Source organism: Apteryx rowi, unplaced genomic scaffold (assembly GCF_003343035.1).
Source record: "Apteryx rowi isolate R43461 unplaced genomic scaffold, aptRow1 scaffold_1277, whole genome shotgun sequence".
In the NCBI taxonomy this organism is placed as follows: domain Eukaryota; kingdom Metazoa; phylum Chordata; class Aves; order Apterygiformes; family Apterygidae; genus Apteryx; species Apteryx rowi.
The window spans coordinates 22,521-47,732 of record NW_020447505.1 but is presented as its reverse complement, the minus strand read 5'-3'; the positions used below and the strand labels follow the sequence as shown (position 1 = coordinate 47,732).

General features: G+C 55.5%; 1 protein-coding gene across 1 annotated transcript in view; it reads left to right on the top strand.

The window, feature by feature from the left end:
- Positions 1-1,063: 1,063 nt before the first annotated feature.
- The window catches only part of IKZF4 (IKAROS family zinc finger 4), a 24,908-nt gene continuing 759 nt past the window's right edge, over positions 1,064-25,212 (top strand). Inside the window, exons 1-9 of the mRNA XM_026055921.1 lie at positions 1,064-1,722; positions 1,818-1,890; positions 3,576-3,630; positions 10,154-10,258; positions 15,660-15,920; positions 16,355-16,522; positions 22,824-22,973; positions 24,043-24,174; positions 24,492-25,167. Coding sequence (XP_025911706.1) covers positions 3,591-3,630; positions 10,154-10,258; positions 15,660-15,920; positions 16,355-16,522; positions 22,824-22,973; positions 24,043-24,174; positions 24,492-25,167 — 1,532 coding nt within the window. The 5' untranslated portion in view covers positions 1,064-1,722; positions 1,818-1,890; positions 3,576-3,590. The remainder of the gene's footprint in view (positions 1,723-1,817; positions 1,891-3,575; positions 3,631-10,153; positions 10,259-15,659; positions 15,921-16,354; positions 16,523-22,823; positions 22,974-24,042; positions 24,175-24,491; positions 25,168-25,212) is intronic.

The following is a 25,212-nucleotide window of genomic DNA, read 5'->3' as shown; positions in this document are numbered from 1 at the left end:
GTCTCCATCACCTTTGCAGGTGTACAGATTTGTCACGGGTCGGAATCCCCAGCGAGCTGTGTGATCTGCATCCCCTTCCGAAGGGAGGACGAACTCCRTGCGTTTGGCTTGGGCCCTGCCATCCGAGGAGGGTCCAGGCTCCGGAGGATGAGCGACCCCGGTCGCGGTTTGCTTTACGGTTGGGGGTCTCGGTGCTCCCGGCTCCTGTGGCGCCTCCGTCCCGAAGCGCTACCGGTTTGCAGAGGGAGTTGGGGAGGAGGTCGCTCCTCCAGGCGCRGATGCGGAGAGGGTGTGAAGCGGTGCCGAGGGCGAGCTCGGAGGTGGGAGTGTCACGTTCCCAGCGCACGGGCGCAGGCAGGAGCTGCATCCTTTGGAGCCGCCTGTCTCTCCTGGGGCCGTTTCGCCCCGGCTGCGTTGCAGAGTTTGAGGTGGAGGGTTCTGGCAGTCCAACCGTCCGGCCTTTTTGTGGTGCTTTTGAAAATTAAAAGGATTCTTGGAACATGCAACCGTTTGCTAGCCAAAGGCTGATTATGGGCCACCGTTACTATATAGCTATAGGTTCACATGAGCTAGGTGCTCTATTTACCAAATGCAGATACTTTTTCTAGATTGCGGTTCCTGGTTGTGGAGGCCTTACGCTCTGCTAGAATTAAAGGTGATAACTGCTGACACATGGCTCAGGGCTCCTGAAACGCTCCCAATATTCTTCTCTGGGTCCCGTTAAAATACGAAGGAGCGGGGAATCAATCCCTGTTATTGCACATCATCCCATTAACGTTAATGAGACTGCTTGCGTGAGTAGGAAGGAGGAGTTGCAGAACGGGCTCCTTAATTCAGTTGCGTTTGGCTGATCATTAGCTGCTTACTTTGAGGGAAATCAACTTCTCAGGCTAAATCTTTGCTGCCTGTTACCTGTGGTTTAAAGAAGACACCGGGGTCCTTGTCGTTCTTAGCATCACCCAAGAGCCCGAGGGTTGAACGGGTCCCTTGGACCGCGCGGGAGCCTTCAAAGCACGCTGCTTGCTGCCCCCAGGAGGGATTTGGGGAGGGGGGATGCCGGGAAGCTCTGCCCACCACGTGCGCGAATGCTGCGTCTGTCGGAGGAGCGCTGGGTCTCAGGCAGTAACGGCTGCGCTGGCGGGTGCGAGGAGGTGTCGGTTCAGAGCGGTGCCAAAAGCGCCTGGTACCGAACTGAGCAACTGCTTGGCTTAAAATGACCTGAGACTAAATATTTACCTTGTTCCTGCAAAAATATCCTCTTCAGAGCACAGAGACAGTCATCTTTAGGACAGTCTCTTGGCACTTTGTCWTTTTTTTTAAAATCTAGTATTTTCAAGGGCTTCTGCAGAGTAGAGGAGAGAGGGCTTTCTAAATAAAATTGATTTTCATTAATGCKTTGCATGCCCTTTGTGCAAAGCAGGCGGATCTCCAAGCGCGTGTGCGTAGCTCGGAAAAGCAAAATTACGGGTTCAACAAAAATAAAACTGCAGGATGCATTTTAAACCACAGTTACTGTGTAACCCAGCGCTTGAAAGAGAGATTTCAACCTAAATTATTTTCGTTTCGTAAAGTTAATGGCCACTGTGGGATAGGAAGGAGAATTCTGAAGTGCTCAGCTTTTCCTCTGCTGTGCAGGCTGAAGAACCGGATAACGGCAAATCCGCGACAGCGCCTTCCCAGCAGCAGTGTCCCGGGAAGTCATCCTTAGTCTTCGCGATATAGGTAGCAGGGAGGGGGATCGTGTGGGTGTGCGCGGAACTAGCCTGCGCGCTTCGTTATTTTGTGCCGCTCTTATAACTAATTTAAATTTCACGCAGTCTCCGCGAAGGCTTTAGGCGCCTGTTTCTTGGGAGCGAAGCACCTCTTTGCTCGTGAACGTGGAGCGAGTTGGTGAGTCCGCGTCCCGCCACCGACGGGGAGGTTAGAGGAGGCGTCGCTGCGCCGGCTCCGGTGGCTCTGCCGCGGCTGCTGCAGCACCGTGCGATGGAGAGGGGTCCTTGCCCTGCCGGGCAGCGAACCCTGAGGGCTGGCAAAACGCCCCGGCGGGGCTGGACCGGGTTTAAACTGATGCCCAGYGAGGAAAAGACGCTGCCTTCTCAAAACCAGCAAGTCCCCCATGTCAGGTTTTTAGTTAAGTGGAGCATAGTGAGAGCRTTTTTTCTTAATTAACATAAAGCAAGTAGTCAGATCTGATGGGTTAATAAGCCCAGACTAATATGCCTTGTCCGCATCTGTATTTATCTCGAGCAGTACATTGCCAGGAGCAATACTTGTACAACTTATTTCAGTTCATTCAAGAAGCAGTTATTGCTAAAAATCTGCTTTTAAAAGGGATGCCATCAGAAGAGAATGACTGATTTCTTTCAGCTCGAAAAAGGTACCAAAGTCCCCTTAAAAAGTCCCATTTCTTTTTCAATCCGCTTCAGTGTATTGGCCGTTTAAGAAAAGGAGAGAAAATTTAATATCATTACTTCTTTTTGTGTGTGCTCACACTTTGCAAATCGCATTTATTTTCCTTTCAAGGAGACGATTCATCTCCACAAATTATCGCTTTTTTAATTGTTCTCTGCAGCAAACGCTCCGTTTCYGAACGTATCAACTGCCAATTATGGTGTGAATTCTAAACAGCAAAACGCGTGTTTTTAGAACTGTACTCATTTTGTTTTTTAAACAGCAAATGTAATTGACAAATAAAAAGCCATTTGAATGTATAAAATGTTCATTATCTCTGCAGGGTGCCAAGCAGCAAAACATAAGGCAGATTTCCCTTTTATTTTGGTGTGGTCTTTGGAATGGCTGTTGTGAGATTGCTCAGCAGAGCGTTATGTGTTAGCATTCAGTCTCATTGCCCAAAAACCCGATTCTTTTCWTTGATAAAATGAAGCTAAACATTTTAGCTGAACGGTTTCCGCGTGTGAGAATTCATCCCCGCGCTGCCGTGCCGGGGCTGCGAGCGCCGGTTCCCGGCAGCGGCTCGGCGCTGAGACGGGGCGCGAGGGCAGAGGCAGCCGGGGGAAACGCGCTGCCGCCGCTCGCGCACCTCGCTCTCAGGGGTCTCGTGGCCCTTGGTCTTTCCGGAGCAGTGAAGTTTCGGTTGGGTTTTGCCGTGTTGGATATGCAGGAGAATTGACAGCTGCTTTTCTCCCGTTTGGCTTTTAAGTACCGAAGCCATTTGACAAGCGGGTTCCCGTGTAAACGTGGCAGAGCTGCGATGGTGGCGGGCTGCGCCGGGGCAGGGTGAAACGCTCCGTGTTTGCTGTGGCACTAGTCTGCAGCACTGAACTACCGTAGCCTCGCTGCGGTGACCGCTGCACCACGGTCGCTGCTAGGGTTGGCTTCTGCTCCCCAAGAGGAGCGCCTAGAAAGCATCCCTCTAATGGGAAAGTACAAATTTATCCCACTGGGGTTGACGGTGAAGTCAGTGTTGATGGTTAAACCCAATGCTGCAAAGCAGCTTTCAAGAAACTTGGGGTGAGTAACCTGTCYGCTGCGAGAAGCTGCTCAGCGGTGTTCCTGGAGGAGGAGTGTCCGGGAAGCTTCTCGAGGCTAACTCTGAGCTCTGCTTTCTCTTTCAGCAAAGTACCTTAACGATGGATATAGAAGACTGTAATGGRCGATCTTACATATCTGGTATGTCTGATCTTGATTTTTGTCAGATGTTTTGGGGTGCTGACACTTCAGGGCGCTCAGTATCTTCGTCTGGGTCTAAGCTGCCCTGAGTTAGGCTGCTTAGCCCCAAGGCTGTGCTGCTCTTGCCACTGCAGATTGAGCACTGAAGAACTATATTCAGATCACCTACATGTTTCATTAAGTATCTGAGGAGTGTTAATGCCTGGCATAATAAACGGGTAATTACGAAAAAAAAAATCCTATCTAGGCTGATSCTTGAAAGTTTGCACTGAAGTTTTTGTGCTTGGCTCTTCATACGCTGATCTGTTCAGTGGCTCTCGGTACGCCAGCTCACCGGCTGTAGGTGAGATTTCAAGCCTTGCTGCAAGCCGAAAGGGAAACGTATTTCCCGTGCTGCCTGCGGTCCCAGCGCTGCGGTGTCTTGGGGGAGGCTGATCGTTCTTTCGGGGCTCCCTGGCTATGCTGATGAAACGGGTACCTTATTCCCCCCTTGGTCCTGTTTGTCTCCACGATGAACGCGCTACGCCGAACTTGCAACTCCAAAAAAGTGTGATATTTAAGACCCCCATAGGTGATCTCAACTATGCACCCTGCCAAGCCCAGCTCTATTGTTTATTAGTGTATGTTAAGATTAAACCCAGGCTGAGTTCCAAATGTAAAACCATGAAACGTCCGCTGGGAGGGGAGGAGGCTGTGTGGGACTGACCTAAATGTCAATGATGGAAGTTGTTGGTTTACCAGACCGCTCGGTAACCAGCAGGGTCATGTAGACGTGAACTGCAGTGTCGTGGGTCGAAACCATTGAACGCCTGTCACTGTCGCTTCCCGTGTGACCACCTCCAGAAGGTCCTCCAGGGCACCGGTGGGATTAATAGACTAGCTGGTTGCCTATAGAAACCTGGCTCGTAGCCTGTATAGGTCATAAGTGAAAGCTCGTTTGGCGGGATTTGTTCTTATCTCTGGGGGACTGGTGTTTGCAGCGTAAAAACACCTCAGTGTGTCAATCTTTGCTCAGGAAAGGAGCTGGACTAGAGTAAGATGTGATGTAGATGCAGAAGTTATAAAGCCAGACGGGACTCTTGCGATTAGCTAATCTGGCCTCCGGTATGAGAGACGAGGACATCTCTGCGTTCGGACCGTGAACTGGAAGAGCTGCGGGGTGCTGGAGACGAGCTGTTCAGCGGGGATGAAGGTCAGAAGTTGAAGCGCATTAAAAGGGAGAGAGGACCCCGGCTGTCACAACTAGCAGTTGCAGTGGTGAGAACTTGGTGCATTGACAGAGCTGCGCAGGGGACCTTGCGCAATGCCCCTTGGCGTAAATCATGTTGTATCTTGCCCGTTTTGACAACGTTCGTCCTCGGAGTTATTGTGTCCCCCTTCTTTCTATGAAGATTTCCTTTGATCCCCAGAGGATCTGTGCTTGGGTTAGATTTTTGGCTCTTCTCAAAGCGCCGTTCCCACTGTAGTTTGCTGCTTGGGTCTGGGTTGCCAGGATGCCTCCATTAAGAAACAAAATGCTTCCCTGAAGTTGGCTGCTCACATTGYGCCAGGGTGGCCGCTGCCTGCTGAAAGCCGCTGCTTTGTTAGCTTAGTTCGGTTTTCTGCTTAGCAGAACTGCATCCTCCCGGCTCCTGCAGCCGTCCTCAGACGGAGCTCGAACGCGCGCGAGTGCGCTCGGTTCGGAGGTCTGTGTTGCCTTACGAGCTGCAGCTTTGTTTTTCCTTTGGGAATTCTGGGGGCGAGCTTTCCCTTTTCCCCACAATCTCCGCAGCAGGTCTGTGCTTCCCTGCGAGCATGGAAGTGCTGCAGCTCGGAAAGAAGGTCCGAAAAGAGGCGCTAGAAAAAGCCTGTCTCCCTCGGCGTAACCCGAATCCCTCTCCGTGAGCATGTGAGCTTTAAGTGCTGGAAATCCTGGGGTCTGAGTCCTAAGCAGCTCCTGGAGTTTGGAGGAAGTGGGAATGGTTAAAGGATGGGTGAAAGGTGGGGGAGAAGGGAAGAAAAGCATTAGGAAGAGCTGTGCGGGCCCTTCTCTGTCAGGGTGGATTTTTGGCATCCAGACAGCACCATTCACCTGCTACAATTTCATCAAAAACCCTCTTGCTTTCCATCGGTCGAAGTCAAACTCTAAGCTTTATTTTAAACTTTTTTTTTTTTTAAATGAAGTGTGATGGAAGTTTGCCCTCAAAGCGCGGGATAAATCCTGTAATAGCTGCGGGAGAGACTGAGCTGTGTGGGAGCGCGTCAGCACTGCTGATTGCCTGATACTTGGGGAATTAAGCCTCTAGGGCTCCCTCGGCTCGTGGCCTTGCTGCACAGCCTGTCTTTGTGGGTGTGGGGGGGTCAGGGCAGTCATAATTAAGATAATCTACTCGTTAGGGTCAGGGTCAAGACCTGCCAATTAGCTGCTTTGGGTTGCTGAGCTGCTGTGGACCTGAAATGACTAGAGGAAACAAACAGCAGAACTCTTGAAACTCGCTTCTGTGAAATATTTTTAATTAAACGAATTCTTAAAAAAAAAAAAAAATCCACGTTTGTCACATAACAAGGTAACCGAAAGCCCGGAAATTCGTAAAGAACGTGAAATGCTTTGTCTCCTTTGAATTCTTCACTGGAAAATAAGTTAGTTTTGAAACAGCTCTGGTAAAGACACGGTTGTTACCACAAAGGGGGAGGAACAAGGTGGAGGCGGGCAAGACGCAGCTCCACGCTGCGTATCGATTCCTCAGGTGGCATGTCCTCAGATTATTAGTCTTTCTATAGGTACTTAACCCGAAAATGAGCGTTCTGATCATGCAGATAATGACTTCACGGTTCTTTCTTGCTCGGCAAACGCTCTTTCTGGGGCCGCACGAGGAAGATGACAGGTTGCTGCCGTCGCGGCCGGGCTTTTCCCCGAGCTGGCGCAGGCGACGCGGATGCAGGGTTAAATGCTTTCAGTTCCTTGGATAACTGGGCTACAGGCATACGAACYGTCTCTAGCGTGATGTTCGGATTTCCATTTGTTTTTAGAACAAATGAAACGTGACCCAAWATTTCCTGAAATCTGAAGTCTGAAAAGTTATCGGAGAGGGAAATTGCTTAGAGACTGTCGAAACCCAGGCGCTGGTGGCTCCCCAAGGTGGGATAGGGCTTCAGYTCTCACTTTCTTTGGCAGGAAACCTGCCCAGCCCTGCGGAGCTCTGAGCTTCGCGGAGAAGCGTCGGGAGCAATTATCCGGGGGTGCTGGTGTCTTCTCCCCTTCTGCGCAGCGGGAAGGATCCCTGTCCCCTTGCATGGCCAGGACTTCTACGAACGGAGCCGATCGCAGCGTGTCCCCGCCGGCCCTCGGGCGGCAGGACCCCGTGCCGCTCCGCGGGGACTCAACACCCATCCTTCCCGCGAGAGCGGAGGCTCTTGGCCGCGTGAGGAGCAGTCCTCGCTAGCTTGCTTGCGCTTGCTTGGCCCGGTTTGGCGGAGGGCTGGGCGCTGGGAGCCGCGCGGCTGGGTACGTCCCTTGGCGTCTTCCTGGGGTCCTTTGGCGTAGAAGGCTCCGGGGGGTGAGGTTGGCTGACGGGGGAGTTGAGCTGTGCGCTGAAAACGGGATGCTGTGCCATCGCCTGTCTGCTTGAAGGGACCAAGGAAAAACTAATTTTTTTCTCCTTAATGTCCGATTTAGCTTCTCGTTTGGAGGTTTTAACCTTTCTCCGATACATCAGAGATCGGCAGCAGCTAGAAACAGGTTGTAAAACGCTGCACCAGAGTGGTTCGTGTTGTTAAAATCACTTTGATGCTTTGTTAGTGCATCATGATCTTAGGGTCAAGGTTAAACCAGACCTGGGATCAGGAGGATCCTCTGTGTAGGAGAGGAGTTGCTCTCCAAGGTAAGCTCGCCTGGAAATGCTGTACAAGAAATTCCTTGCAATTCCAGCATGAGGCCGTGGTCTCTTGTGACTGCTTCCTGGGGCATGTGGTAGCTGTGGGGTTTGACTGTCTGATATGGCTGAACTTTGGGGTATAAAGTGCTGGGAAGCAGTTTGGGATGTGTGAAGCGGCTCTCTTCTGGATCCTGGATCTGCTCCAGAGCTGCCTGGAAGCATGGAGGACTGGCTGTGGTGGCCTTCCGTCCTCCTCGATGTGCTCTGTGTCTGAACACAGCAGTTAGCTGGGGGAGCCAGCAGTTTTTGCCCYGTTTCTGAAGCTGGTGACCAAGACTTCAGCGTCCCCTTCCCTTATCAGTGCAGGAGGATYGGAGCCCAAACGATCCATCATTGACTGCTTGCAGGAGAGACTGTCACATGGGAGCGTGGGCTGGAATTAGGGGCGATGCTGTTCTTCCTTTGATTATCAGGGTCTCTCTTTCCTGCTGGTATTTTGGCTCCGGCGCCTGGTTCCTGCCGAGCTCTGCCTCGACCCCCTGCCGTCGCGCGGCTCCCGTCCCACGGCCGCCCCCTCCTCTCCCCCGTTAGAGCTGGGCTCGGGCGGGCGCTCGAAGCGGCTCGGCGCTGCCGGCGAGGCGGGAGCCTTGCAGCCTGGCTTCCAGCTCGCCGTGCTGCTTGACTGTAAAATGACGGTCGTTTCTCTCACTTCCAGGAATCTGCTCTTCCTGGAAGGTGAGTGGCTGAGTTCACCCTACCAGTGAAACGCAGACATGCACACACAGCCTGTATTCCTGTGCTGTTTCCAAGGAGTTGGCTGTGATAACACTCCAGGGTATCTTCAGCAAGGTAGAATAATGTAAGTTAAATGGGAGGGGGGGGGAAGGATGCTGAAATAACTCCGTGCCATTTCTGCTTGCTCTTTACACGGGGCGTCGTTGGAAACACGGAGGAGAAGGGGTGTGGGGGGCTGTTTAATGTGTCGGATAGAGAGACCGGCTCTGCATGGTGATTTATAGGTGTGTAAAATCGCTTGTGCTGGGCAGGGAGGAGAGGGAAGGGAAGGACCCGGCCCCGCCAGACGCCCCTGCGAGCACCTGAGGCGAATGCTGGCGAGGCAGGACGCAGCTTGTGCTGTGCGGTACCGAGTCCCTTTGAGAGCTGGCCGTGTCTCTGCCTCCCCCCGAAAAGCGGCTGTTCAGTTTTCAGGCTGCAGGACGCGCATCCACGGGGTTCGCTCCCTCCGGGACCCGTGGTGGTGCGGGCGCTTGGCTCCGCGGGGCTGGTTGAACGTTTTCTTTAACCTCTCCCAGCCGAGAGCTCGTCCCCCTTCGCCGCGGTGCGTGGCTGGTAACGCGCTTAGGCTTCGCGTGACTCAAACTTGCTGGCAGCAGCTTGTCAACCTCGTCTCGGTATGGGGAGAGGAGAGGGAGAAAGGGAAGGATCCTCGAAGTCCCTTCCACTGTGACCCCCGGAGGAAGGAAAATCTCTTAAAAACATCATGGGGACTTGGAAAGGGCGAGGGTGCTGCTGGGATGTCCCGGCTTCGTCTCAGCTGAGCGGTGATTTAGAAAYGCTGCCTCACTTAGGGCATCTACCRTCAATGATTCCCGTGYTCAGCAAGGCTGATTAGCTCCRTGTCCCAGTAGTCGTCAGGCTATGGGATGAACTGGGCTCRCAGAGCATCGAGAGAAGAGTTTCTCCAGACGCAATATTTAGAGATAACRTTACCAGCTGTGCTAGAGGAGTTCATGGAGCTTCTGCACTTTTCATCATGAAACTCTCTGCAGTCCCCGTTCGTGCAGCATCGCGGAGAAGCGGCTGCCACAAGCTGCTGCCCGGCAGCTCTGCGCGCCGGGGGGCCGGTGCGGCTCAYCCAGGGCTTCTCTGCGCTCAGGGCCGTCGGCGGGTCTCGCCAGAACAGAAACCTGGCGGCCGCTGTTGGTCCCGGGAGGGCGAGGAAACGAGCCTAGCCTGCTGCGCAGACAAGTTGGGCTCGCGATGRTCTGGTCTTACCCTTGGATAGGCATCTGTACCGCCAAAATTGGCTTCTGCTGTGAGTGGGGAAGGCCCTGTGTCCGGGGACTGCAAATGCCTGTCCTCGGGTTCAGTTTCCCAGGGAAACAAGTATCCGCTTGGGAATTGCCGCACGCCCCAGGAGCACCAGTCTGCAGTGCTCAACGTGGACCGTCGGGAACGGGAGCCCAGAGACGAGCCCGTTCGCTGGGCAGAGCGCGAGGCGCGGGGTGGTTCAGCAGGGGATGCGGGTGCACGGGGAGCGTGATCCAGCTCCTCGCCCGCCGGAACGGCTCCGGGCCGGGCGAGCTCCCGCGGAGCCCTCGGCACGGCTCGCAGTCCTCCCTCCCCTGCTGCAGATGCCTCTTCAAGGCAGTCRGGAAAGCAAAGCCTGGTGCTACCGTCGGCATGTTGTTGGCTCACGGCTGTTGCTTTTGAGGCAGTAGCAGTTGGAAAACTGTTCCAGAATGAGTCTGGCGCCGGTCTGACCCCCGTGTAGGGAACGGCTCCGTCGGGGTTCGTCAGCAGCCCCTTTCCAAAGAAGAGGAGGGGGATCTGCTGGGCAGAGGATCTGGCTGAGGGAAGCCAATGCCAGCCAGCGGCAGCCGTGCCTCAGGCCTAACTCGCTGGTGTTTCCCTCCTGGTTTCCGCAGGTAGTGGGGATTCCTCTCTGGAGAAGGAGTTCAGCTCGGCGATCGTGGGACCCACGGTGAGCACGCCCAACAGCCAGCACTCCTCCCCGAGCCGCTCGCTCAGCGGTGAGTACGCTGCCTTACCTGAAAGCAGTGCCTGGATCTGCCTCTTTTGTCCCCAAACCCTGCGCGCTCTCAGGCGTGACATAGATTTTGACTTCCCACTGTGACAGATTTCTTTCTAAATCTGCCTCTTTGTTCCCAACCGAAGAAGATAAAATCCCTGCTTTGGTCTCCGAGCGGAGCAGCTGCCAGGTTACTTATCCTGGGCCCTGGACGCCTGGCTGCCGCGGAGGCAGGAGTTCTGGGGTCGGCTGTGGCAGTGCCGGGGGCTCGTGGCCTTTCTTCCCTGTGCAGTTGTGAATTTCAAGCAGCTGCGTGTTGCAGACTGTTAATGATTGCAGCTCCGAAGGGGCAGCAAAGCTGTTGGTTGCTTTGGAATAAGTTATTTATTGTACCGGTCTAGATGGCTCCATGGGAAACTGAAAAGCCTCTGCACATCCTCTCTCCCTAGCAGCTGGGACAGGCTGGAGTCTGCGGCACGCGCAGCACTTCACGGGGCAGCAGCCCTTCGCCTCTCCATGAATGAGTCTCTCGGGAGTTTATTTCTGGAGCGGTGGTAGATTCTGGGAGTTCTTGCGCGTGTTGAAATGCACCGAGAGTATTTCTGCCTCCCACCTGGGGATGTGTCTAGCCATCCCACCGCAAAGCAAGCGCTTGAAAGAGCTACCGGTGTCCACCTGAAACAAGATCTCTGCGAGAGAACATGACTCTGGACACGAGTAGCTCTGCCCTCGGGACAGTATTACAGCTGGTGGATGCCTGGAGCCTACGAGCTGTCTTTCGCATCCCGGCTTGCAGAGCAGATCGCACAGAGCCTGGGAGTCCAGGGTGTCGAGCGCTGTCCGAGCAGAAGAGCAGCGTGCAGAGCGGGGAGGACGCAGGAGCTGTTGCATGCCAGCGGTGCGGGGAGAGCCAGGGCCAGACTGGTGACCCTTCACGGGACAGAAGGAAGAAGCTGCATTGCTCCTGCATCTCTGTCCCCTCTTTTCAGCCTGGGAAGTGATGTAAGATGAAGATGGCCCCAGACAGCCATCCCAGAGCACCTCGGTCGTGCGTGACACTGCTTGTGGAGATGCTGAGCTCCATTTTCACTTTCGCTACTGCCACAGGGTGACTGGAAAACACCAGCTCCCAGCCTTAACTTGTCCACAGCCACATTATGCCATTTTGTTCTCCTGTCCACGAGTTTGTGCATAACATGAAACTTCCTAGCTCCTTCCCTGCCTCTTGACTGAATTCTCTCTTTCTGTTTTTGGGGGTTTTTTTTAGTGAATGAAACTGCTTTTTAGGTTATACTTAAGAACCCACAGCAGTAAAATGGGCAAGTCTGATTTCAGAGTTGTCACAGTTTGTTACTAGTCGTGACGTGCAGTCCAGTCCCATTATTCCCTGCGGTGACTGACGAGAAATGCAGCGTTTCACTTGTGCACTGAAAAGTGCCGTGACCCTGGATGAGTTTAGCAAGGCTGATGTAGACGTAAGCTGTAGAGATGCTATTTACATTGCAGTCGTCTTGGGGCAGCAGTCAAGATTTCCTGGGTCCTATATATTGCTAAACGGCATCGACACATGAAAAGAAGTAGTGCTGAGGTAAGATAGTTGGCAAGTCCTGCTTTGAATTGCGCTCTCTGTAAAGAGCTGACACTTGGGCCATCTCTACCAGACTGACTCAGTGAATATCTAAAAGATTGGTATTGCTCTGATCCTCCCTCTCTCCCACCTTTTAGCATATAATTGCTATTGCTTTTCCATAGCAAAGAAACTCCCCGATAATTTATCCATGTGTGCTTTCAGCAGTTAGCTCATTGGGACACCTCTGGTTAGGTCCTGGCATTTGAAGGTTGCTTTTTGTGAACCAGGATAAAATAAACCCCCAAAATTACGTTTTCAGAAGGGGTAATATTATGTATTAGCTTTGTTCCCATTTTTCCTTTTATTGCTTGCTGTTTATTTTATATTTGCCCTATAAAAGTGCTTAGAAGCTCTGCAAAGAAATGAAATCTTAGATTTTTGCAAAGAACAGTTCTGAGACATAACACGGCTTTTTCACTTGATCATAAGCAAAAGGAATTGAGCACGTGGACTGACTGAAGGGACAATAAARATCTCTTCCCCTTTAACAGCAGGATGCTAGTGATGGTATTGCCTCTGATCTGGCTTGACTTCACAGCTGGTTCAGCCAGCAAGCATCGTGCCCCAGAGGAGCAAGAATATTATATAACCTGTTCTGCCAGCAGAGACTTCTCTCCAGTGAGACCGGACTCTGCATTGGTTCTGAAAGGAGAATTACAGAACAATAGTTGGCCTCCCTTCTATGCCCAGGAAAAAAAACAAGTCCCCAGGGGAATGGAAAAAAAGAAAATCAAAGTGCAGCAAACGTCAACTCGTCCAGGCAGCTCCTGCCACCGAGAGAGGAGCTTTTCACTTCGTGTTTGTGCACAGAAGCATCCGTTTGCGCTGGGTCTCCTAGATGTTCCCAGTGGAGTGCGGTGGCACCAACAGATAAATAAAGTTCTGCTTTTCCCCCAGGAATGTTTCAACTGCAGAGTCTCCTCCAGTCTGCAGCCAGCAGTGGCTTTGGCCGGTGGCTCAGCAGACGGTCTGAAAGTGCCTCCGATTGCCAAAGCCWGGGTGTATGCATAGTTCACGTTGCTGAGAGTCTCTTTGGGAATGCAAYGTTGTCTGCTATAGGAATCCAGGAAGGGAAGGAGGGGAGCGAGAGCCAGTATTCCTGGGTTCTTCACCCTGCAATAAACTTGACCCAAGCTGGGATGAATCACTCCCATGCTTTTTAATCTCCGCTTGCGAAGCAAAGCTGTACCTAGCCTTTGAGGAAGAGCCAGAGCCCTCCTGCCTGTCATGTTAAAGGCAGCGTAAAAGAGATCTTTTCCTCTCGGAGTGTGTGGCTTGGCTTTCTTCTCCAGGGTTGCATGTCCGCCTTTCCTGGTGGAAGCAGGAGGTGCAGCTGCCCCAGGACTGAAGCATCTCCTCCTGCCCCCATCTCCGCTCTCTGGTGTTCGTGCACCCTCCTTGGCCGGTAATCAGCCCGCAGCCTTCCTGCTCGCCCACCGGAAAGGATCATCCCAGCTTCAGCTGTACGTTAAACTTGTGTTATGGTTTGTTCAGAAAGCCCTTAGGCTTTAAAGGTCAAATCCCCTTGATCGTATGGTATCCAGGATGTTACCAAGGTTTTCTTCGGTCTCTGCGGCTGATGCGCTTCTATCTTCAGAGTGTCACAAACATGAAGCGAACCTCCCATGTCCCCTGAAGAGCGGGTAAGAATTCGCTCCCTTTCACAAAGAGACGAGCTGAACAAGCCCCAGGGGTCGAGTCAACATCAGATCTGGAAGCTTCTGGGATTTCTGTGTGGTTGTGTTCAGTCTGCTTAGTTCTCACGCCTGTCTCCGCAAGGCAGCTTGGACTCTGTAATCTCCTACCCTCCAGGCAGCAGCAAGTCTCCTTTGTGTATATAAAGTTCAGTTTCCTCCAGCCCCCACAGTTCTCCTCTTAAGGGATTGGGAAGAGCCTCCTGCTTTAAATGGAAGAAATAAGAATCTGATATTTAAAGGGATTCTGTAAATATTTTGTTTAAGTCTGTGGGCGCAGCGAACTGCCATGTGGGTGACCCGGATTCGATTTTCCTCCTCCGTCGGCCTCCTGCAGCCTGCCAGGGCCAGCGCTGCAGGAACAGGTAGCAGATGTGATCCGCTGCGAAGCGGCTCTCCCTGGCCGAAGTGCGCTGGGGAGTCTCCCGAGGGGATTCCCTCTGGTTCTTGGCTGCTGACGATTGGTTAAAGCAGGAGGAAACTTTCCAATGTGATCATTTAAAGACTCGCTCTCCAAACAAGCAGCTTTCCGCCGAGGCTGAGGATGTCCCAGTGGCAGTTCTCTCTCGAGCAGAGGGTACAGCTGGCATTACGAGGTGGGATAACCGCTCCGCAGCTTGGCCGAGCCATCCTAGGGAGGAAGCGCGAAGCATCTGGATAGACAAGTTCCTCCGGAGCTAGGTGGAGGGAGGAGGAGAGGAGAGKCAGAGGTTGTGCTCTCCTTCCTTCTCCCAGTCCCCGTAAAGCCGCGACTTGCTCTCGACGGCACAAGCAGAGCGATCGCTGTCCGGTTGCCGTGTCGTCTTAGGGCCTGTTTGATTTGTGGCATTCCACAGATCATTAGAATAGCGAGGAATGTAGGTCACGGCTGGCGCATCCGTCCGCCTCTCCAGCCTCCGCTCGTGATGCTGCGAAAGGAGAGAAAGGTAGCAAGCGGGGAGGGGGCTGGAAAGCCGGGGGGTCTCGTCGCGCACGCAGCGCCCGCTGCCCCAGCCCCTCGCGCGCATTCCGCGTCAGAGACGCCTGCGGAGAAAAAGGCGTTGAGCGTGGCGTCTCGTGGCGGTTTTCACGTGCCTTTTTAGCACGGTTTCTCYGGGTCTCCTGCTTTCTCTTGGCATCAGCGTCCTGCTGGTGCCTGGCTCAGAAGCGCTGCRTGGCTGCGGCTCCGGAGAGCCCACCGCTCGAGGACCTTCCCCGCTGGCTGGCGTCGCTCACCTCCGTTCCCTTAGTTTATCGCGCAAGCTTTCTTGGCGTCCGGGGTTCCCAAACGCTGCCCCGCAGGTGTCTGCACGCTCGTTTCCTTCCTGCGCGCGTGCGTTTCCAGGCAGTTGCCGCGAGTCTTGCAGTCTCACTCGGCTGCCACGTAACTATTGCAACCTTTTATGTGTGCGAGGGAACTGGATGAGGCAAAGAGCTCCCTGCAGGGAGCCTGGGTCCTGCCGGGCCGGCCGCAGGCTGCCCAGCGAGGCAGTAATCAGCGTGCCTGGAGCAGGAGTGGTTATTTTCAGGCAGCACCATCCTTTTTTTTTCTTGTCTGTGTGTTTAAATAGTTGATGGATCCCAGGTCTTCTAGCATAGATGAAAACTTGCAGCGAAGCAGTATTTTCTCTAGTGAGCTGAGATTTACTGACTCTATCTAAAAAGACTCATATTAGGCGCTTTGTGCCAATTGATTTTGAGTCTCCACTGATTCGGAGAGTCAAAATTTGGTGTCTTCTGCTTCCTCTAAAGTCCTTTCAACGCATGAGTGGTTTTTTTTTTCCCTCTGTCTTTGAATCCAGGGAACAAAATGTTCTTTCTTCAGCTGGTCGCCTTACAAGGCAGAATCCAAAGCAGTAATCTTTGGGGTGCACAAACAAGCCATCCAGCCTGTAATCTCTTGTGATCTGTGTTCGATGTCTGTTCTTAAGTRGTCAAGAAATTAAGAAGATGCACATTTATCGCAAACAGATCACTTAATGCATCAGCAGTATTTCTTTGGGGAGTAAGTCTTTCCCAAACTGTGCTCCAAACTTCTTTAACTTAAGATTTTTTTTTTTTCTCCATTCACTATTTTTATCCTTTCTGCTTCCTTGCAGCAAACTCTATCAAAGTGGAGATGTACAGCGATGAGGAAGCCAGCCGGCTGCTGTCACAGGATGACCGGATGCTCGAGAAGGAAGACAGCGTGATCGTGGAGGACTCGCTCTCGGAGCCCCTGGGCTACTGTGATGGGACGGGGCAGGAGCCGCACTCCCCCGGGGGCATTCGGCTACCTAACGGCAAGCTGAAATGCGACATCTGCGGGATGGTGTGCATCGGCCCCAACGTGCTCATGGTGCACAAACGCAGCCACACTGGTGAGCAGGCAGCCGGAGGCGGCTGTCACTGTTGGCCGTCTTGCAGGGACAGGATGGGCTCGAGTGGACTGAGGGAAGTGATTTTCCGAAGCGAGGTTGCAAGCGTGTTTTGGCTGGGTGTGCACGGGCGCTGCGCTCAGGACGGCATAGCGCTGGCAGCGGGTCCGAGATCTGCTGATGGCTGCTGGAAGTTTGTGAGGAAAAGTACCAGAAAATGGGTGGCTGACCTGTCCTTACTGTCCTATCTTCCAGTAGGCAGCAGGTTTATAACTCCCCAAGATGGAGGTCACGTCCGGAGCACCGTGTTTGGTGGTTACCTAGAGCTTTCCGAGCCTCTGAACCCGTGAATGCTGCTGCTCTCCCGGGCTGCTGATCTGAGAGCAGACTTGGAGAACGCGTTTAAGCTGGCGTTTGACACGCTGCTTCTGTTGCAGGAGAAAGGCCTTTCCATTGCAACCAGTGCGGCGCCTCCTTCACCCAGAAGGGAAACCTCCTGCGCCACATCAAATTGCACTCCGGCGAGAAGCCGTTCAAATGTCCCTTCTGCAACTACGCCTGCCGCAGGAGGGACGCGCTCACTGGCCACCTGCGAACGCACTCAGGTGGGTAGCTCTGGCCTGCCGGCGAGAACAGCCCTGCCGTCCGCMGACCAGGAGACTTGGGGGGAGGAGGAGGAGGAGGCAGGGGGGAACACACAGAGATGGGACAAAACCAGGGAGTTGAGCCCAGCTTCCTAAAGCACCAGCCGTGATCACATGGCTGACAGCTGCCGGGCTTGTTCTCCCATCGGCTCCGGGTTTGCTGTGCTTGCTGCACCTCTGTCGCGGTGCTGAGCGGATCTACCAAGGGCAGAACGTGCGCGTGCGGGAGGTCGTATTGGTGTCTTGCCGATGGTCTGGGAACTGCACTGGCTGGAGCGGTGTCTGCTGGGCTTTGTGCCACTGTGTTTCTGTAGTTTCTCAAGGTTATTGCATCTCTTCATTAAAGATAAATGTTTAATAGATTTTATTGAGGCAAGATAGGTCCCACCCTTGGGTGTGCCCCGCTCCAATGAAAATGAACGCGGAGGGGTTTTGTTTGTGTGTTGTTTTGACATTGTCCTTTTCAAATATGACATTTGAGATGTGGTTTTCACCCTCCGGTTCCGTGATGTAACAGCTGGCTGAGGCCATGGGTGGGAGGGAAAGACGCCAGCCGGCCCCCTGCTCTGTGATCATTTTCCCTTGATTTGCCTACCAGGGTGTTTCTGCGGTGCTGCTGGGGCTTTTAAAGTTCACGCAGATGGTTTTGAACACCTGTGACTCTCTCCTCTCTAACCTTTCGAGTGCCTCGTGGAAATGAGTCTGGTGCGCTTCCTTTAAGGAAGAAAACCTGTCCTCTGAAGAGACTGTTCAGATCACAGCCTTGCCCGGGAGCCCTCGCTCGGCCGCTCGGAAACCCAGCTTCCCCCTCGCAGCCCGGGCTGAGAGTCCTGACCATCTCCGAGTTTCTGCCCTGTGCCCTTCCCAGCCAGAGGGCCGGGCATGAAGCTCCCGTCCGGCTGTGGCCGAATCTTCCCACTTCCCTGTTTCGTGTGGGAGTTTGTCATTAACCCCCCGAGGCTTCCTGGGAGCCGCAGCAGGGAAACCTGCGCAGTTTAATCTGGCTCCTAGAGCCGGGTATCGAGCCTGCAAACTGGCCTGCGTCTTTTCCTCTGGGTTTTGCGGGTCCCGCTGCGGTGCGAGGAGGTTCGGGGGGCTTGCGGGAGCTTTCGCTTTGGTTGCGTTTCGTCTCTGGACGTCCCCGCTGCAAAGGCAGCAAGCTGCTGCTCGGTGCAAAACTTCCCTGGCCTCTTGGCTGTCTGGCTCTCTAGCCTGGCCGGATTTGGCAGCCGGTGGCATTTTTGATACTAAGGTGATCAGAAAACAGTCCGTTTCTCCCCGGGGAAGGAAGTGAGGTTAGTGGCTGAGGACTTTGCCAGTTAATGGCGAGAGCTGCCAAAGAAAGCCGTTCCCCAGATTTTTCCCTTATCTCTGAGAGAGGAAAAAAAAAAAAAAAAAAAGAAGAAGAAAGAAGCCAGCGGTCGGAGGCAAGAACCCTCGTGTCATTAACTCTAGCGAGAGCAGCGTGTGCGTGCGCCTCCTCCCGCCCCGCGCGGAGGCCGAGGAGCGGCAGGCTCCAGCGACGGCTCCCCGCGAAGCGAAGCGCCACGCCGCGGCTGCTGCGACCGGACCGGCCGGGCCGCGAGGCCGTCAGCTCCGCCGAGGAGTCCCGCGGTCTGGAGCCGTCAGCATCATCCGTCTTCCTCCCCCTCCGCCCCCGGCTTCTCCCGGTTGTTCAGGGCGACGGCGAGCCGGCTCCGAGCCGCGCTCCATCTTGGGGCAGCGCTGCATCGGCTCGGGGAGGAGTTTCCGAGGCCGCTGCTCCGAGGGCCGCGGCACCCGTCCGCTGGGAGCTCGCGAGCGCGGGATTTTTGGCAGCGGATGGGAGCCCAGCGTCGCCCCGTTCATCGACCCAGCGCCGCTGTCTGACCCGGCCTGAGAGCGGCCCCCCGTTGTCAGCCTGGCCCGCTCTGCGGGGTGGCTCTCCGGAGGGGTCCTCGTCCTTCCAAAAAACCTGCTGTGTCCGGAGCGGAGAGTCCCGCTAGGAAGGTCTCCGTTCTCGGCTCTGCTCCGTTTAACTCTCCGCAGTCTCCTCCAGGGCCGGAACAGGGCATCCCGAGGCCGGCGTGACCCCGGCCGTGGGGCTTGCCTCATGCTCGGGGGCTCCCTCCTAATTAATGTGCCCAGAGGGCTTCTCGTGAGGACCTGGCCCTGTCCGGAGCCCGCAGATTCCAGCTTGTCTCCGGGCTCCTTAGTCACATCTCCTCCTGAGCAAAGGCCCTTAATTACACGCGGCGCTAATGTTCCTTCTGGCTTGGCTGTAGCCCCTGCTCCGCGCATGGACGATCGCCCCTTGGAGGGTGCCTTCCCCTGCCAGCCCCCAGCACATTTTTAAAGGAAAAGCGAACGAAATCCTCAGCGAGCCTGTGGCTTCCAATCCCAGGGTCGTGCCCCAGCTCCGGCTGCAGCCACCCGGCCTGTCCGCACTCCGAGCCTCCGTGTCGGCTCTCCGGCAGGGAGCTGCGCCGCCCGGCACAGCAAGGGTCTCCTYGAGTGCTTAAGTCAAGAGGCGCAGAAATGGGACAAGTCCTTGCAACATATCAAACAAAAATTAATCTTTATGGGAGCTAATTACTAAGAAAACCGTCGTTTAATGTGGATTTCAGAGGCGAAAGTCTCACGGTTGCCCTGCCTGGTGGAAGGCAGCTGGGCTCAGCTTTCCCTCCCTCTCCCTTAACTAGAGGCATGTGCGTTTCATGCCGTCCCCATGAGGGACGCGGAGGCTTTCATCTTGGAAGATGTGCTGTCCAAAAAAAGTGAGGTATTAAAATCCAGATCAAACAGGCTGCGTTGCTCTGAAATAGATGAGAAGCTGCAGCCCCCGCGCGGGACGCGGAGATGAGGCGCCCGGCCTCGGGGACTGCTGTCCCTTCTGGGCCTCGCCGCTTCCCAGCCCGGGAAATAAATGAACCTGGAGCCTGTGCGCGGAGGGAGCGTTTCTGTTTGTTGTAGCCTGTCAAAGGAAACTGCTTTCCGCGGGGACTGGGCCAGGAGGAAGCAGCCGCGCCGGGACGTCGCTGCGATGGGCAGAGCGGTGCTGCAGCCTTGGCTCTGCAAATCGGACCTTCGCTGCCCGGGCGCGCGGGCCGTGGGGGCGGCTCGGGCCACGCGTCCCCGGAGAGCGGCTCCAGCGCGGTCGGACGGTCGCCGAGCCCAGAGCCGGGATCCTGGGGGCAAATTCCCTCCAAGGAGGCAGGAACTTCAGGACGTTGACCACGGAGCTTCCTAGCTCTGGCGTGGAGAGAAAAGCCAGGTCCCAGCGTGGCCGTCCGGAGAGTTTCATGAAGCACAAATGAATGCAGAGTTTTGGGTCACTTTTCGTGTTTAGGAGTAACAAAACTGAGCCATTTAAGGAACTGTTAGCTTAAAAGCTGAGCAAACGATAGAGATTAATGAGATATAGTGGAATTGGGAGCCAAGGCTCTAGCATCTAAATTCCTACGTTTGAGGAATAAATCCCTAACGCACGTTTTTGTGTTCCTACTTGGAGGCTAGTGGTATCCTCGCCTCCCTCGAGGCTGGAATACACCAAAGTCAGCTGCTTTGTGACAATAACTCGCGCTTCTCATCCGCTCCTCGGATGAGCATCTGCTCCTCAGAACTGATTTCTACCCCGAGCTACCTCRTTGCCCGTTGCCGGTTTTGGCTCCTGCGGTGGTGGCCAGTGAAGGCTCCTGCAGTCGTGTTCGGGTCGGATTTGGTCCTTTCCACCTTGGATCTGCCATGCGGCTGTCTTTTGCCTGGAGATGAGGGAGACTTGGTCCAGGAGAAAATTACTGGTCACAGCAGCTGGAAGGAGTTGGAAGAACAATTTGGGGCGAACTAGGCGTTTTGCTCACCCCAGTGCTGACCTGTGATGTGGAGACAAGCGCTGGGATTAGACAGGCTCGGGATTTTGGCACGTGGCACTGTGCCTGGTCCTGTCTTAGCTCCGTCTTTCAGCGTGTCCCGTCCAGGCAAGGATGGGTGGCAGCACAGCGCGTTTCGGCCTGCTTTCGCTCGGTGAACGCCGGGGTCCCTGCTGCGTGCCCGGCGGAGAGCGTCGTGCCGGGGCTGCGGCAGGGCTCTGGCGGTTGCGAATTGCAAGTTCTCTTCTGTCCTCGTCCTGCCCCGGACTTCAATTCTGAATGTGTTGCTTTGCACTTAGACTGTTTTCTTCCCCGGCCCCCTCGGCACTGCCCTTTCGGCAGGGTTGGAGGCTCGCGGAGGCTCTTGGGCTCCTGCGAGTCCTGCCGGCGAGGCCTCACGTCGGGAGACGCTGGCCCAGCTTTCCAGGGCCAGAGCAAAACATTTCGCGTGAATCCAAGCCTCTGAGTCGGGGGCGAAATGATAATTCACCTACAACCTGAAAACATATTTTTGAAAAGCAGTTAAAGGTTAAACCACAAGCGACAAAAACAACCCTTTAAATCTGACAGGAACAGAAAAAGTCTGGTCCAGGCAAGTCTTGAGCGCGGCGGTCTCGGCAAAGAGCACGCTCCTCCCCGAGACGGGCGAATGCGGCGCGAGCAGCTTTCGCGCTGACTAACGTGTTCCAGCATCTGCACTTCCGACGCAGAGGGCGAAGCGCTCCGGCTTCGAGCAAAATCGGCCGTTATCGGGCCGTTGCTCCGCTACGAGCGAAAACCGGCCTCCCTGCCCCATGGCGCGGCGTCGGAGGGGACAGACGTGGCTCCCCATGGCCGCGTGGTTTGGTGCCCCACGTGTTTCGGGATGTCCCTCCCTAGTGAGCTCCAGGCTGCAGGGCCGCTCTCCTCTCCATCCTGCCCAAGTGCCCAAAAAGCACCGAAACGGCCCAGAGAATCCACTCGACCCCCCACGCTTGCATCTCTTCCCCATTAGCATCTTCCCTCCTCCCCGGCCTCATCCAGGAGGGATCCAGTGCGATGGGACCGGCCCTTGSTGCTCGTGTCCCTTGTACCCCCTCRGTTATTTAGAGGGCTGGGGACTGTCGTGCCCTTTTCCCGTACCGGATGTCGGCTTGTCCGGTGCTGCAGTGTGCTCGATGAGCAACAGCAGGGCGATTGGAGCAAAACCCCCATGTCAGCGTTTGCGTTTCCCCCTCTCCTGCGCAGACAGCCACCTCGTCAGGATGGAAACCGCGCGGGGTTTTCGAGATACCATCTCCCCTCGGGAGGTGTCATGATTTTTCGCTTTAAGTAGTCTGTCGGTTAAAACGCGCAGATAATGAAATTGAGTGTGCAGCCCGCCCTGGGGAGCAGCGCCGGGCTCYGCGGCGCGCGGTGGCTGCGCGTCTGGCAGCCGCCATCCAGCGGGGCTGCGCGCCGACCTTGGGCGACTTCTGTGATTTTCAGCCAGAAGTGAGAAAACTGGGAGAGATGAGAGCAAAACCGTGTCTGGCGACGGTCTTATCGCGAGTCTTGGGGAGGGGGTGAGCTCCGCACAGCAGCCAAGTGCCGGCCAAACCACCGAAGGCTTTGYGGCGAATGGAGGGCTGAGAAATGCTTAGCAATGTTTAAAAAGTTGGGGGAATTTCCAGCATGCTCCAACCTCCCTCCTTAAATATCTCCCCTGCCACCGGGGCTGCCTGGGGCTGCGGACCTGCCGCCTTGGCAGGGGAGCGCGGGACGTGCAGATGGGCAGCTGCTAGGAACTGATGCCCTGAGAGCGGCAGAGCACGGGTAAAAGCCAGGTCAGAGGTGTTTGGTAATAGACGTTTAGCCAGATTATGATTTATTTTCAAAGCCTTCCATCTTTTAAAATCTGGGGGCATCCAGCCCTTTTCTGGCTGCTCTCTGRCAGGGAACAGCAGTTGGGGAGGCAGACGGGAGCTGGCGGGCGCGAGCTGCCGGGGTGTTCAGTACCCCTGTTTGGGCATACGGCGATCAGAGAACGGCTGAGTTAAAAGCTGAAAATCGCAAGTTTGGGGTCTTGTTCTCCACTCTGGAGACAGTTGCAGCCGGTTCACCGCGCTCCGGATAGCCTTTACAGAGCACTTTCTGCTGAGGTACCAAAACACACAGGATTCGGTGCTTGCGAGAAGGTCCTTTCTCTGCGGCACCTCTAGGTGCTGAGACGCGCCGGCGGGCCGGCAGCAAGGGTCGCTGCCCTGCTGCAGCGCTCCCTGTTTCAGCGCCTGCTGCCTTGCCGGCACCAGCTGGGCCCTGCTGCTTTTCTCTCTCGTTGACTCCTCGTTTCCAGCCCTTTCCCAGGCTCTTTTGCGAGGGCTGCAGGTGGCTGCAGCGGCTTCATTGCAATATGTCTGTTCTTATGGCCAGGATCTTGTTTTCATGTTTTGCAGTCTCCTCCCCCACAGTCGGCAAGCCCTACAAGTGCAACTACTGCGGCCGGAGCTACAAGCAGCAGAGCACGCTGGAGGAGCACAAGGAGCGGTGCCACAACTACCTGCAGAGTCTGAACACTGAACCGCAATCGCTGGCCAGCCAGCAAGGTCAGTGCCGCGGGCGACCGGCGGGTGAGTCGCGGGGCGCGGGGGGTCCCCACGTCCTCCTGCCTCTGGGACGACATGAGGGGTAACGACGGGGTAGGAAACCGAGACGTGGTTTCGCTTTCCAGCCCTGCTGCCGACTGACAGGGTTGAGCTTTGGGCACATCCTTGCCGTCAGAAAAGAGGGGTGATGCCCCGGGCAGCGAGCGTGAGCCCCGAAGCTCTCCCGTGCCCCGGTGATCCTGGGATGAAAGGTGCTATGCGTGTGTGTTTGGTTAATGCCGCAAACCTGTGGAAGTGCAAAGTGTTACCTCGTYCGCTCTTCTCCGTGCCGCTTTTCAAAGCGCCTTGCGTTGAAACACATCCTTGTCCTATAATCCTAGTACAAGACCTACTGGGTGTGTTTTCCGTAAATAGCGCAACACAATTATGCCACTGTGATTTAGGGGATTTAACCTTGCAGGCAGGTGCCTGCAAACAGACAAGGGGTGACTTGGAAGTACATTCTCTTCCCTCCTCGGAGCCTGGAGATAGACCTCCTGTGTTCGCTACGTTGGCAAAGAACCAAACCCTAGGTGTTTCTGGCTCCTCACCCTTTTGGAGCRAGACCTGATCCTCCTACAGTCACTGGTATTTACGGTGAGGTCAGTCAGTTAAAGGCTGTACGGACACTTTAACCAGATGATCTGTAACCTCCTGGGCAGAGGGGCGGCAGAGTTGCCCTCACCAGCAGCAACATGGGGCAGGTCTCTCCGGGCTGGGGTTGAGAGCCAGCAATAAAAGTGAGGGTGCTTCAAACCATCGAAGCCGGTTCCTCTTCCCCAAAGTGGCAGGAATGGGCCCAGCTTGACAGAGAAGGGAGGTGAGCGGCTGCTGGCGCTTCCCTACGATTGATCCACCTCTAGACCTGGACCAGGGAGCCTGGGAGCCTTTCTGCAGGTCTGTCCCGGCTGCCCCAGCTAGAAGAGGGCAGGAGCAACGTGCCTYGAGCGCTGGCCTGGAGTCTCCGGCCTGGGTCGCAGAGCGCCTGTGCCTCGGTTGCTGGCTGAACGGGTTTCCCTTGTCTTGCCAGGTGACGAGATGCGAGACCTGGAGATAGTGCCGGACTCTCTGCTTCACCCCTCATCCGATCGGCCGACGTTTATTGACCGGCTGGCGAACAGCCTCACCAAACGGAAGCGATCGACACCTCAGAAATTCGTGGGTAAGGGGCTGCCCCCTTGCTTCCCGGGCAGACAGGAGAGAGGAGGGTGAGGAGGAGCCCCTGGTCGCTGGAGCGGGGCTTGAGCGCCTGCCCAGGACCCCCCAGGAGTGAGACTCTGCACTTAGGAATGCCACCGGTGTTTGCATAGCGCCTTTCACCCCACGATCCCCGCGCGGGAGGGCTTCCCCGGGCCGGCGTGGGGCAGGTCTCACACGCAGCGCCGGGAGGGAAAAGGACCYGGCGGGTCGCTAAAACCAGGCCTCTGAGCAGCGCGTGCCGGTGCTGCTTGTCCTGATGCCGGTCTCCCTCCCTTGCAGGGGAGAAGCAGATGCGATTCACCCTCTCGGACCTCCCCTTCGACGTGAACTCCGGCTTCGAGAAGGACGTGGAGATGGTCTCGGCCCACCACCCCCTCGACCCCTCTTACGGCAGCTCCTTGTCACTGATGGGAGGAGAGCACCTCCGCCCCCTCCGGCTCCCCCCCACAAACTGCATCTCCGAAGTCACCCCCGTGATCAGCTCCGTCTACACCCAAATCCAGCCGCTGCCGGGCCGGCTGGAGATCCCAGGGAGCCGCGAAGCCGCCGAAGGGCACGAGGACGTTCCGGATGGGGTGCAGGTGGTGTACCGGGGCCGGGAGCAGGGCGTATCGCCCAGCAACGGCTGCCAGGACTCCACGGACACGGAGAGCAACCACGAAGAGCGGACCTCGCAGCTGCCGGCGGCGAACTGCGCCAGCAGCCGCCAGAGCCCAGCCTACGCCAAAGAGGACCCCAAGCTGCAGGAGGGCCCCCCGGCCGCCCGCTCCACGCCCAGCTCAGCCAAAGAAGCCCTGCGCGTGGTCAACGAGGACGGCGAGCAGATCAGGGCCTTCAAGTGCGAGCACTGCCGCATCCTTTTCCTGGACCACGTCATGTTCACCATCCACATGGGCTGCCACGGCTTCAGAGACCCTTTCGAATGCAACATCTGTGGCTACCACAGCCAGGATCGGTACGAGTTCTCCTCCCACATAGTGCGGGGCGAGCATAAAGTCGG